Here is a 13,321-nt window from a genome sequence, read left to right as displayed (position 1 = left end):
ACAGTGTTCTAAGTTTTCAGGCTGTATCTGATATGCCACATCTAAAAAGCTGACCCTAGAAGGCTAAGACTAATCTATTTGGACAGGAATTTTTTTGATACATCCGAAGAACACAAAGCCCATGGGGCTATGACATGGAAAAAAATCAGCTTGAGGTTCTGTTGTCAGGATTACTAATGGTTCCTTCTGAAGTACTTTCTTTTAGTGTTCTTTCACATTCCAGCTGGCTATTAAAAAACTCAGACAACTAATCCTCAGACTCACCTGCACTCACAACATTATTGCTCTCACTTTTCTATGTTACTGGCAAGAGAATACGCTGTTCACATTTTAGTGTCTTCAGTCTGGATAAGTTTCAGCTCCCCTTCTAAGTTTTCATAGATAAGCTTACAAAATTGAAAGTTGCTACTACTGCTTCCATCACTCGCAGTCAAATGTCAGGAAAGAAACAATCACCAGGGCTCTTTTCTAGGGTTGCCAAACAAGTATAATCTCTCTACACAATCTCTATAATCTATAATCTCTCATACACAAACTGAAGAGATTAACATTCTATACATTTACAAGCACTGGTTTCCAGAAGGCACTGTCTTCTTGCCTCATGGGTACGAGCTTACCTTGGCTTTGTCTCTCATTGAGCCCTTGCCCAGCACAGAGATCTTTGCACCAGTCTCTTCTTGCAGTCTTTTGATTGTATTCCCTTGTGGCCCGAGGATCTTCCCCACAAAATTGAACTGACAGAAAATAAAAATGGATTTCTTATACACATTTCTGTAAAACATTGCCACATTTATTACCTCATTTGATCTTCAACAACCCTATAAAATAGGGGTCCTATTACCATCTCCATTTTACTGAAGGATATGCTGAGGATAGACTGAAAAGAAGTCAACAGTCTAAGCTTATACAACTAGACAATAGCAGTTCCTAGACTTGAACTTGGGTTTCCTGATGTAGTCTGGTGCTCTTTTCAAACTATCACACTACAACCATTAGTACTTCAACACTCATAAACATTTTTAAGGCAATGACCTCAGAAAAGACAAACGGCATTCTTTTGTAATGCCTGTTTGGTGAATCAAATAGAACTAATTTCTCTTCTTTAAAAAAAGGAGAAGAGGAGAAGAAAAACGAGAAGGCATTTATTTAAAATTAAAACACGGAATAAGAAATAAAACTAACTTCACCTAGTCAAGGATTTGTATCACATTTCCTGTATTTAGATTTTGTGTCCATCTTCACACGCCCCCATATCTATCTTTTGACAGAGAGCAACTCTTCATTTGGTGTGTGTGTATGAACTTGGAGCCTGAACAAACATTTGAGAAAGAAACTCTTTTTGGTAATAAAAAGTTGATTATATTTCCTTCCTAGCAATAGGTACACTGTTAGTTATGGAAACAGATGTTTTAACTGCCAGAAACAAGTACTCCAACTATGGGAGAGAAGCTTCACAGGCTCAAGGACCTGATGCATCAGAATTTCCAGAAGTCTTTATTTCAACCCATAGCTCTCACACCTACAGAGACAACGAAGTGAATGAGGCACGTTATAGCTTACCTTGGGATACTGCTTGACGGGTATCAGTACCCGCTCCTTCAGCTTCATGTTCTTATGAGAAAATAAATCCAGGTAATTCTCCTCATCATCCTTTTTTGAATCTCCTTTCTGAATCTTCTCAATTTCTGAATAAGACAAACACAATGAACTAGTTTATTCTGGTAACTAGATGCAAATTTCTGAGTCTGCATAAAGCAGTAAGAGAGTGTAAGACCGAATAGTTCAGATGTATGGAGTTGACTAGGAAACCCAAAAGCTGCTTCTCATGAACACAGTTTGCTCTTCCATTCCCACCTGAAGCCTCTACATCAGAGCCATTCAAATTTTTCTCAAGAATAAGTGAATTTAGGGGTGCCTAGGTGGCTCAGTGGGTTAAAGCCTCTGCTTTCGGCTCAGGTCATGGTCCCAGGGTCCTGGGATCGAGCCCTGCATCGGGCTCTCTGTTCCACGGACAGCCTGCTTCCTCCTCTCTCACTGCCTGCCTCTCTGCCTACCTGTGATCTCTGTCTGTCAAATAAATAAATAAAATCTTTAAAACAATAAATGAAAGTAAGGTCTGCATCAAACAAACCAAAAAGGCACAATGTTGTATCTTTATGAAGAAACAAGGTCAGTAATTTTAATATACAATGAACAGTCCCATTAAAATACCATTGTTGACAGTAGTGCTTTGGATGATAGTCCTTAAGAGCTTTGAAAGATGTGGTTCTTAGTTGGCTACTCACTAGTTGTGTCAACTTTGAAAAGTTATTTAATTGCTCTAATTTTAGGCTTCTTCACTGTAAAATGAAAGCAGTACCTACCTCGTGAGGCTGCTATAAAGACCAAATAAAATAACATATGTACACATACTAACTAAAGCCCATTTCCTAGAAAGTGCTTAAGTGTCAACATTATCTAGCCCTGGTTCAGTTAATGTCCTAAAGGCAAACATGCACGGAGGTATTTTTAAGTCACAGATTAAGATAGTTTCATCAGATATAACCTTTGTATACAGAAAGATTTCCCATAATTAGGGAATTCCATTCATTCATTCATTTATTGTAAGCATCTGAGTGCTTCCTATGGAGAGGTAGATGATGGGGGAGATACAGGTATGATCATTAACCACTAGGGGAGACTTACAAAGGGCCAGACATCTAGCCTATCAATACAGGACATACGGCAGAACAAGTCAAATATAATCCCCATCTTCACTGTATTTATAAACTGCATTCCCAGTCTCTGAAGATGAAAGCAAAGTACACTTAGGTGCTACAACAGGAGTACTAACAGAGATGGGGCAGTGTGCACAGGCAATGAACAGCAACTAAAATGATATATGGTCCACTGTAAAGAGTCAAAAAACTAAATTTATACTCCTTTAAGTCATTGGAACAGTCTAAATAATACAGAACGTTCTCCTTATATACTATCCCCATACTGTGTTTCTATCTCCTCTAATTTTAAAAAAGATTTGATTTAAGAGAGAGAGACAGCGTGCATGTGCCCTAGCATGGGGCAGGGGGATGAGGTGCATAGGGAGTTCAGGGAGGAGCTTGATCTCACAACCATGAGATCATGACTTGAGCTGTAACCAACAGCTGGACACCTAACCAACTGAGCCAACCAGGTACCCCTCTACCTTCTATAATTTTAAGGTAAGGGTTCTCAAACTTCAGTATGCATCACAATCACCTAGAGGGCTTGTTCAACTAGATTGCTGGGCCCCAACTCCAGTCTGGGATTTGTGTTAAGAATCTCCATTTCTAGCAAGTTACTAGGTTATGCTAATATAAAGTAATATCTCTCCATACCTTAAACCAGTGGCTTTCAAAGTGTGAAAGCCACTGGTTTAAGGTATAGAGAGATACTACCTCAGGGGCACCTGGCTGGCTCAGTTGGTAGAGCATGTGACTCTTGATTTCAGGGATGAGTACAAGACCCATGTTGGGTGTGGAGATTACATAAAAACAGAATATTAGAAAAAAAAAATCTATTCAAACATATTGTACAAACCCATACCTCTAACAGTTTTTTTTTTAAAAAAGACTTTATTTATTTGACAGACAGAGATCACAAGCAGGCAGAGAGGCAGGGAGAGAGAGAGAGAGGAGGAAGCAGGCTCCCTGCTGAGCAGAGAGCCCGATGCGGGACTCGATCCCAGGACCCTGGGATCATGACCTGAGCCGAGGGCAGAGGCTTTAACCCACTGAGCCACCCAGGCGCCCCACTCTAACAGTTTTTAAAAATAACTGTTTAGACTAAGTCCAGCTGTGAAGTATACAGATGATGGAAAGTCACTTTGATTCTAACAGACTTCATAAAAGTTCAGAATTTCAAACTGCTTATTAAAAAGCCTAATTTTGGGGCACCTAGGTGGCTCAATTGGTTGGGCGATTGCCTTTGGCTCGGGTCACGATGCTGGAGTCCCCAATCGAGTCCTGCGTAAGGCTCCCTGCTAGTGGGGAGTCTGCTTCTCCCTTTGACCCTCCCCACTTCCATGCTCTAATAAATAAAATCTTAAAAAAAAAAAAAAAAGGCGCCTAATTTCAGATATCATAGAATATGGTGTGCTAACTGAACTGCTTATGCCCAAAAGCACACAGTCCCTTGCTTTCTGAAAATTAAAACTGCTAATTATATTGTAAGTGTTCCTTTTTCCCTCCAAAGATTTATTTGACAGAGAGAGAGAGACAGAGTGTAGCAGAGGGAGAGCAAGAAGCAGACTCTCTGCTGAGCAGGGAGCTGGATGCCAGGCTTGATCCTGGGATCATGACCTGAGCTGAAGAAAGATTCTTAACAACTGAGCCTCCCAGGTGCCCAAACCCATATTGTAAATATTTTATTGACTGATCTGAGAGAGAAAGAGAGACAGAGAGAGAGAGGAAAGGAGTGGGGGCAGGGAAAGAGGGAGATCCTGAGACCATGACCCAAGCCGAAGGCAGATGCCCAACTGACTGAGCCACAGCTCCCTCCCAATATTGTAAATATTCTTTTCTTTTTAAATTTTTTTTAAAGAATTTATTTATTTATTTGACAGACAGAGATCACAAGTAGGCAGAGAGGCAGGCAGAAAGAGAGGAGGAAGCAGGCTCCCCAACGAGCAGAGAGCCTGATGTGGGACTCGATCCCAGGACCCTGAGATCATGACCTGAGCCAAAGGTAGAGGCTTAACCCACTGAGCCACCCAGGCACCCCATAAATATTCTTTTTAAAAAAATATATTATATTTATCTGACAGAGGGAGAGACACAGCAAGAGAGGGAACACAAGCAAGAGGAGTGGGTGAGGAAGAAGCAGGCTTCCCACTGAGCAGGGAGCCTGATGCAAGGCTTGATCCCAGAACCCTGGGATCATAACCTTAGCCAAAGGCAGATGCTTAACAACTGAGCCACCCAGGTGCCCAATATTGTAAATATCCTTAACTAAACCTTTACTCCTATGAGAAGAACTGTAGAGGGGTGTGTTCTTCATACTATGTTTCATTGTTTGAAAGACAGAACAAATTTGACCTTAAAATTAACAGACTAGGGGCACCTGGGTGGCTCAGTCGGTTGGGCGCCTGCCTTCAGCTCAGGTCGTGGTCTCAGGGTCCTAGGATTGAGCCCCACATCCAGCTTCCTGCTCGGCGGGAGGCCTGCTTCTCCCTCTCCCACTCCCCCTGCTTGTGTTCCCTCTCTTACTGTGTCTCTCTGTGTCAAATAAATAAAATATTAAAAAAAAAATTAACAGACTAAACCCTCCATTCAACACCCTATTTGTTTGCTGTTTTACTGGTGGTATATCCTGACCCCTATTCTGCCCTCCCACTTACTGCTAATATTAGCTTTTTCTAGTCACTGCTTTTGAGCCTACCATCTCTGAATACATCTCTTCTTAAGTTTCCAGGCTGAAAAGCTGGTTACTCAATCCTCAAAAATCCTAGGAACAAAGATGTCACATTTGTGATCTGAAAACATCACCAAAGAGCTTCTAAAAATGTGGAACAAATTACATGCTTCATTTTAAATGTCTCTCTGTGTGTCCTAATTGCTACCATCTAGTTAGGCCCTTCAGCTATATTTTATAGCACTTTCCAGAAACTTTACTTGGCTAGTGCAAGAAGGTAAGACTCAAAGCCTGTTAATCTGTTGTACTCCTACAGGAAGGAGAGCTACAAAAACTGAACTCAAGAGAAAGGTTTGTCTTTATGCAATGTAATGGCATCCAGTAAATTAAAGGCAGGCCTGCTTCGCTTCTCTTTTCTTTCTTTCAAGATTTTTTAAAATTCATTTGTCAGAGACAGAGAGAGAGAACATGCATAAGCAGAGGGAGAGGCAGGCAGGGGGAGAAGCAGGCTCCCCACTGAGCAGGGAGCCCAATGCGGAACTCCATCCCAGGACCCTGGGATCATGACCTGAGCTGAAGGCAGATGCTTACTCAAGACCTTTCTTTCTATAACATGGATCTTTCCATTATATTTTGCACTAATCATATCTTCATTAGAATCCCTTTGGCCAGTTTACCTCACAGTTTTAAAAGGATATTAAAGCATTTTTAGAGAAGTCCCAGAAGGCTGATTAAATAAAACTGAGCATTGAAAAGATAAAAGAATCAGGAGAGTTTACCCTAGAAAGCAAAACACAAAGAGGCAACAGTAAGTCTTCAAGAGGGCTCATCTTCCATGTTTGGAAGGGAAAGGACTGAATATTCATTCAATGTCTACTATGTATCAAATACTGTACAAATATTACTTCATTTATCCTACAAAATAACTCAGTCAAGTAGCCGGAACTATCCCCATTTTACAAATGAGCAAACAAACTCACAAAACTGTTCAAGTACTAGAATAAGGATCAAAACCCAGGCTTTCTCTAACTTCAAACCTCATGCTTTAATTACTGCCTCTAGTGAAGAGATTCTCAAGGCGGGGGGGGGGGCGCACTTTATTTAAGCAAGAGTTGATTTTGTAAAATTTCGGGTACAGTTTATAGCCCCAGACACTGTCATGTGGTTGAAGTACATGAAAGCACTCTGGGTACTTCAGATGTTCAGTAGCCTGATCTTGTTTTTCTTTTCTTCTTTAGTTCTCTATTTCTCTCCTTGGCCTCACTTTTCTTGGAGAGCTTGAAGTAGGTTGTAGTGGGAAGAAAAAAAACCGAGAAGCTTCCTAAAAATGGTTTAACCCTCAGGCCAAAGTAATTTCTAAACATCTTTTTTGAAACTAACTCCTTTAAGTGATCTTTGCTTAGGCCTCCAGAGACCTTGGGTGTCCCAAGAGTCAAGAAAGAAAAGCTAAAGTGTAAACAACACAGAGAGGTGATCCATTTGTTTTCTAGCCAGACACTTACAAAAACCGTATTTCATCCAATGTCTCTATGCATCAGGAATTTTGTATTGTTTCATCTTGTCTTTATAACCAGGACTACCCCTATTTAACAAGTGCAAAAACCTGGGCTTAGAAAAGTTATATAACTTGCCCAAGATCACAAAACTAGTTAGTGACACAGCAGGTACTTAAACTGAGGTCACTCCTTCCATCAGTCAGAGTAAATTCAACTAATACTGTGGCATTTCTTTTAATCTATCTTTTCCTATAATTTAACTGTTCCATTTTTGGTAGGTCTTACCACTATCAGATTGTAAGCTCTAAAGGATGAGGTTTCTTTTTCTTTTTTGGTGCAAAAAATGGTTTTATTAAAGCACAGGGACAGGACCTGTGGGCAGAAAGAGCTACCAAGGATTGCTTCTTCTTCTTTTTTTTTTTTAAAAGATTTTATTTATTTATTTGACAGAGAGAGATCACAAGTAGGCAGAGAGGCAGGCAGAGAGAGAGAGAGGAGGAAGCAGGCTCTCTGCTGAGCAGAGAGCCCGATGTGGGACTCGATCCCAGAACCCTGAGATCATGACCTGAGCTGAAGGCAGCGGCTTAACCCACTGAGCCACCCAGGCGCCCAAGGATTGCTTCTTAAATGCATATCTTAGAGGAAAGAGCATGAGTTTTGAACCTGGACAGAACTGTTTTTGATTCCCAGTTCTGCTACATGCTTGGTATGTGACCTTGAGCAAGTAATTAAACCTCTCTAGTCTTCCCTTCTTACTTTTAAAAAAGAGGATTAAAAAAAATTAATAAATACAAAAATGATAATATTAGAAAAGTCAGGGAAAATTATATACAAACTTTATCAACTGGATTGGCTTAACTAAAAACAGATTACCATGTACATTTCTTTTTTTTTTTTTTTTTAAGATTTTATTTATTTATCAGAGAGAGAGCGAACACAGGCAGACAAAATGGCAGGCAGAGGCAGAGGGAGAAGCAGGTTCCCTGCCGAGCAAGGAGCCAGATGTGGGACTCTATCCCAGGACGCTGGGATCATGACCTGAGCCGAAGGCAGCTGCTTAACCAACTGAGCCACCCAGGCGTCCTACCATGTACATTTCTTAACTAAACATTCGATAAGGGCTGCATAAGCATCAAGAAAATGGTCAAGATTTTCTAAGATATCCAGACAGTGTTTTTAAGAGGGCAAGATTCAGAGGATCTCTGCTCTGCAAGGTCAGGGGTCATGCCCTCCTCTTGACTCTCAATGCACTTGGTTCATACTTCTAACCACATTACTTCCTCCCTTGTTAATGATTTCTGGACCCCTTCCATCAAAAACTGGGTACCTGCCATTTTTAGTATAATGTCTCATACACAACAGGCATCTACAAATGTTTACTGAATAAAAGAAGCGTACCATTAACACCCTCAATGATTCGTGACTTTAATCATTCCCAAGTTTATAATTCTCTGCCCTATGACTTCATATGACTTTATCATCCCCAAATTTGTAATTCTCTGCCCTATATCTTTTCTGTTGGTACCCACCTTATGGAATCACAAGACCAGTAAGTTTACTATGTTTCTATAAAAAAGCTCCAATCTTTTTATTTATCAAATTACTTAACTGTTTTAAGCAAGAGCACAGACCAATCATTTCTTTCTTTTTTTTTTTTTTAAAGATTTTTTATTTATTTATTTGACAGAGAGAGATCACAAGTAGGCAGAGAGGCAGGCAGAGAGAGGAGAGGAGGAAGCAGGCTCCCCGCTGAGCAGAGAGCCCGATGCGGGACTCGATCCCAAGACCCTGAGATCATGACCTGAGCCGAAGGCAGCGGCTTAACCCACTGAGCCACCCAGGCGCCCAGACCAATCATTTCTTAATCTTTTTTTTTTTTTTTAAGATTTTATTTATTTATTTGACAGGCAGAGATCACAAGCAGGCTGAGAGGCAGGCAGAGAGAAGGAGGAAGCAGGCTCCCCGCCGAGCAGAGAGCCCGACGTGGGGCTCGATCCCAGGACCCTGGGATTATGACCCGAGCGGAAGGCAGAGGCTTTAACCCACTGAGCCACCCAGGCGCCCCTCTTAATCTTTTTTAAAGTCATGGACTCCTTTGAAAATGTGATGAGGGCGCCTGGGTGGCTCAGTGGGTTAAGCTGCTGCCTTCGGCTCAGGTCGTGATCTCAGGGTCCTGGGATCGAGTCCCGCATCGGGCTCTCTGCTCAGCAGGGAGCCTGCTTCCTCCTCTCTCTCTCTCTGCCTGCCTCTCTGCCTACTTATGATCTCTCTCTGTCAAATAAATAAATAAAATCTTAAAAAAAAAAAAAAAGAAAAAAGAAAATGTGATGAAAGCAGCAAATTAGCTCCCTAAGGAGCTAAGAAGGCAGAGGCATCTTTTCCCTAAGAAAAGATACCAACAGAATTATTTCCCAGACAATGTGGACAGAAGATAGGTATTGGTTCATAAAAATCCCCCAAAGTCTGAGTAGAGTCCTGTAAAGGGCTCAATTTTCACATTCCAGGATAGTGGCAAAACCCGTTATGATAAATTGACCATGGTCTTTTGCATCTCTTTCTCATGATACAATTTAGAGTTTAGAGCTTTTTAAGATTTTATTTATTTGTGAGAGACCAAGAGGTGTACAAGAGAGGAGAGGGGCAGAAGGAGAGGAACAGACTCGCCACTGAGCAGGGAACCTGCAGTGGGGCTCAATTCCAAGACCCCAAGATCATGACCTGACCCAAAGGCAGATGCGTAACCAACTGAGACACCCAGGCACCCCCCCTTTTTAAAAGATCACTGTAGATTTATATGTAGTTGTCAGAAATAAAAGATTTCACATACCCTTCACCCACTTTTCTCCATGATTAACACTTTGCACATATATAATATAGTATCATAACCAGAAAATTAACATTAATACAGCGTACTGGCTTTATTCAGATTTCATCAGTTTTATACTTGACTTATGTGTGCATGTTTTGTTCTATGTGGTTTAATCTGTCATGCAAGCACCACCACAGTCAAGAACTGCACAACAGTTCTGTTACCGGGATTCCTCATGCTAACCCTTTTATAGCCACAGTCACTCCAGCTGTTCCTCATCCCTGGCAACCACTTATCTATTCTCCATCTCCATTATTTTGTATTTTCAAGTATGTTAAATTAATGGAATTATACATGTTTCCTTTAGAGACTGGCTCTTTCTACTCAGCATAATTCTCTTGAGAGCCATCCAAGTTGCTGCATTTACCATTTCTTTTTACTGCTAAATAATATTCCATGGTATGAATGTACCAGTTTATTCACCTATGGGAGGCGCATGGTTTGTGTTCAGTTTGGGGCTATTATGAATAAAGTTGCTGAGAACATTCATGCACAGGTTTGTGTGAGACTAAGTTTTAGTTTTTCTGGGATACATGCCCAAGAGTATAATTGCTGAATCGTATGGTAAACATATGTTTAGTTTTGTAAAAAGTTGCTTTATCAGAGAAAAATGTACGCTAACAATATTTTCTTAATCTCACTAGTATTATGTTCTATAAAAATAGTATTGTACTATATGTATCTAGCCTTATGGGACTTGCTTTTCTGAGTAATAGTAGATTTCCAAGATTTCTCTATGTTGTTGCATGTAGCTGTAAGTTCTCATTTTCACAGCTATAGAAATATTTCATTTTGAAAAGCTCACAGTCTCCAATCAATGGTGAAACAAGTTGCACCATTTTGTGAATAAGGTGCACCACTTTATGAATGAGGCATTCACGTACCAAAGTTTCTTTGGGCATATTCCTAGGAATGTTGCTGAATTTTAAGAAATTTGGAAGTTAACTTTCAGATGAAATGTTAAGCTGTTATCCAGAGTGGTTGTATCAATACACACTTCCACCAGCAATGTTTGAGTTCCTTCTAATTCTCATCCTCTCAAACCCGAAGTTTTGTTTGACTGAATTTCTGTTAGTACTGCAGATTTTCATTACTTTCCGGTCTCCAAAAATTTTTTTCTCATTTATCTTCATTTTCTCTTTCAGCTACCTTATATTTAACGTCAGGTTGAAAAAAATAAACCCAATTGTGAGCACCCAGGTGGTGCGGTCGCTGAGTGTCTGGCTCTTGATTTTGGCTCAGGTTGCAGCTGGGTCATGTGATCGATCCACAAGACCAGCTCTGTGCTCAGGGAGGAGTCTGCTTGAGATTTTTTCTCCCTCTGTCTGCCCCTCCCACTTGTGCACTAAGATAAATACATCTCTCAAAAATAAATAAATAAATAAATAAATAAATAAATAAATAAATCCTGTTGAAATTAGTTTGGGAAATGCAAAAAGTCAGCATGTTACAAGTCCTATTGTCTTAACATTGTTAGCCCCCATACCACCCCATCTCCCTCCCCCTACCCCACAACTTCCCCAGGACATGGCATATTTCTCTTCTCGTTCAGATCTTCCTTGATCACCTTTAGTAAAATTTTAAGTTGACAATATGTGATCACAATATTCCTCATCTGTAATACTGAGATAAAAATTCTTCATCATGGAATGGCCAAGAAGACCAATAAGTAGCATACCTCACAGCACATGTTACATGCTCTACACAAAGGTTAAATATTTAATGTTATTGTTTATGATTATTCATACACATTTTGAACTGATTTTTATTGCTCATCCCAAGGCAACTGATACTACTTTTTAATTTATAATTTTTTGGATACTATTCTAAAAATGAGATTTTGTCAATTCTTTTTTTTTTCCTTAAAGATTTTATTTATTTATCTGACAGAGAAAGAGAGACAGCAAGAGAGGGAACACAAGCAGGGGGGAGTGGGAGAGGGAGAAGCAGGCTTCCTGCTAAGCAGGGAGCCTGATATGGGGATCGATCCCCGGACCCCTAGGATCATGACCTGAGCCGAAGGCAGACACCTAACCACTGAGCTACCCAGGTACCCCTTATTTCTTTTCTAATTGGCTACTGCTCATGTATCAGACACGTACTGATTTGTACATCTTTATTTTGTAATCAGCTGCAACTCTGATGACTTTCTTATGTAAACAACAACACTGCTGAAATAGTGATAACCTCTGCCTATCTATCCTACTATTTATACTTATATTTGGTCTAGAATTCTTTGCAACTAATTCCACTTTCTGATTTTAATAGATTTTGCTAGCCCCTATAAATGAAATGAAATAGCTATTTCTCTAACATATTGTGCATCAAAAAAAGGACTTAAGTATCTTGAAGTTTCAACAGACTGTCTTTAATACCCAATGACTGCTTTTGAAAGACAGGTCTCTAAGTATATTTTCAAGATCTTTTTTTTTTTTTTTTAAGATTTTATTTATTTATTTGAGAGAGAGAGAGCATGAGCGAGGAGAAGGTCAGAGGGAGAAGCAGACTCCCCATGGAGCTGGGAGCCCGATGTGGGACTCGATCCCGGGACTCCGGGATCATGACCTGAGCCGAAGGCAGTCGTCCAACCAACTGAGCCACCCAGGCGTCCCTATTTTCAAGATCTTATGGGAATTGTTAATGTATACAAAATGTTTACTTACTCCTGAGTCATTTACACAAATTTATATTTCCCTAATTGTACAAAGTAAAAAAAGAACAGTGACATATATACATACAAATACTGTATGTTTATTACACAAATAAGTAACACAAGATAAATTATTTTTGTTTTAGAAAACAAGTATGGGTAGACTGAGTCCTTGTACATCTGCAAATGCATTTAATTGTCATCACAGCTGAGTATCAATTTGGCTAACACAGAACTCTATATTCAAAATGTAAATCTTTCAGAACTGTGTTGTTTTTCCATCATGCAATGAAGATGAATATTCGTTCATCAAATATTTAGCAAGAGTCCATTCTGTGCAGCATGCTTCAAGGAATAGGAGATAGAGCAGTGAACAAAGCAGACAAAAGATCCCTGCCCTGGTAGAGCTGACATTCTAGCTGTTGAAGGAGGAGCGGTTAACAAATACACACATAACTACAATATGTATAGTACATCAGATGCTCATTAAGTACAAAATAAAGTAAGGGGGGGCACCTGAGGCGCTCAGTCAGTAAAGAATACGACTCCTGATCTCATGGTTTCTAAGTCTGAGCACCACATTGGGAAGAGAGATTACTCAAAAATAAAATCTTCAAAGAAAATAAAGCAAGGTTGGGGAAGGGGCATGAAGGGGTATGTGGCTGCTGAAGAAAGAGCAGTCTGGGTCTTGAGGCTTCTTTTTGGAAATGAGCAGAGGTACCTGAGGAGAGTCAGTTGCAAGAGCTAGGCTCTGCTCTCTGGCTTTCCTTCTTCTTCTTCTGGCCTTATTATCTTTACTAACCTGTTAGCTAACACTCCAATGCGCTCAAATAAATGGTAGCATTTTGTCCAAGTAGTACAAAATATTTTTTTTAAGATTGTATTTATTAATTTGACAGACAGAGACCACAAGTAGGCAGAGAGGCTGGCAGAGAG

General features: G+C 40.1%; 1 protein-coding gene across 2 annotated transcripts in view; it reads right to left on the bottom strand.

Annotated features, from left to right (window-relative positions):
- The window catches only part of KHDRBS1 (KH RNA binding domain containing, signal transduction associated 1), a 42,376-nt gene that overhangs the window by 24,252 nt on the left and 4,803 nt on the right, over positions 1-13,321 (bottom strand). For both annotated transcript variants that reach the window (XR_014299420.1, XM_082685732.1), the window contains exons 2-3: positions 1,561-1,685; positions 618-734 (exon numbers count right to left, since the gene is read on the bottom strand). Coding sequence is in view for 1 of the 2 variants with exons in the window: in XM_082685732.1 (XP_082541858.1) it covers positions 618-734; positions 1,561-1,685 (242 nt within the window). In the remaining variant the exon portion in view is untranslated. The remainder of the gene's footprint in view (positions 1-617; positions 735-1,560; positions 1,686-13,321) is intronic.

Source organism: Mustela nivalis (genome assembly GCF_964662115.1).
Source record: "Mustela nivalis genome assembly, chromosome: 10".
Classification (NCBI taxonomy): Eukaryota; Metazoa; Chordata; class Mammalia; order Carnivora; family Mustelidae; genus Mustela; species Mustela nivalis.
This window is presented reverse-complemented; position numbering and strand designations above follow the sequence as displayed.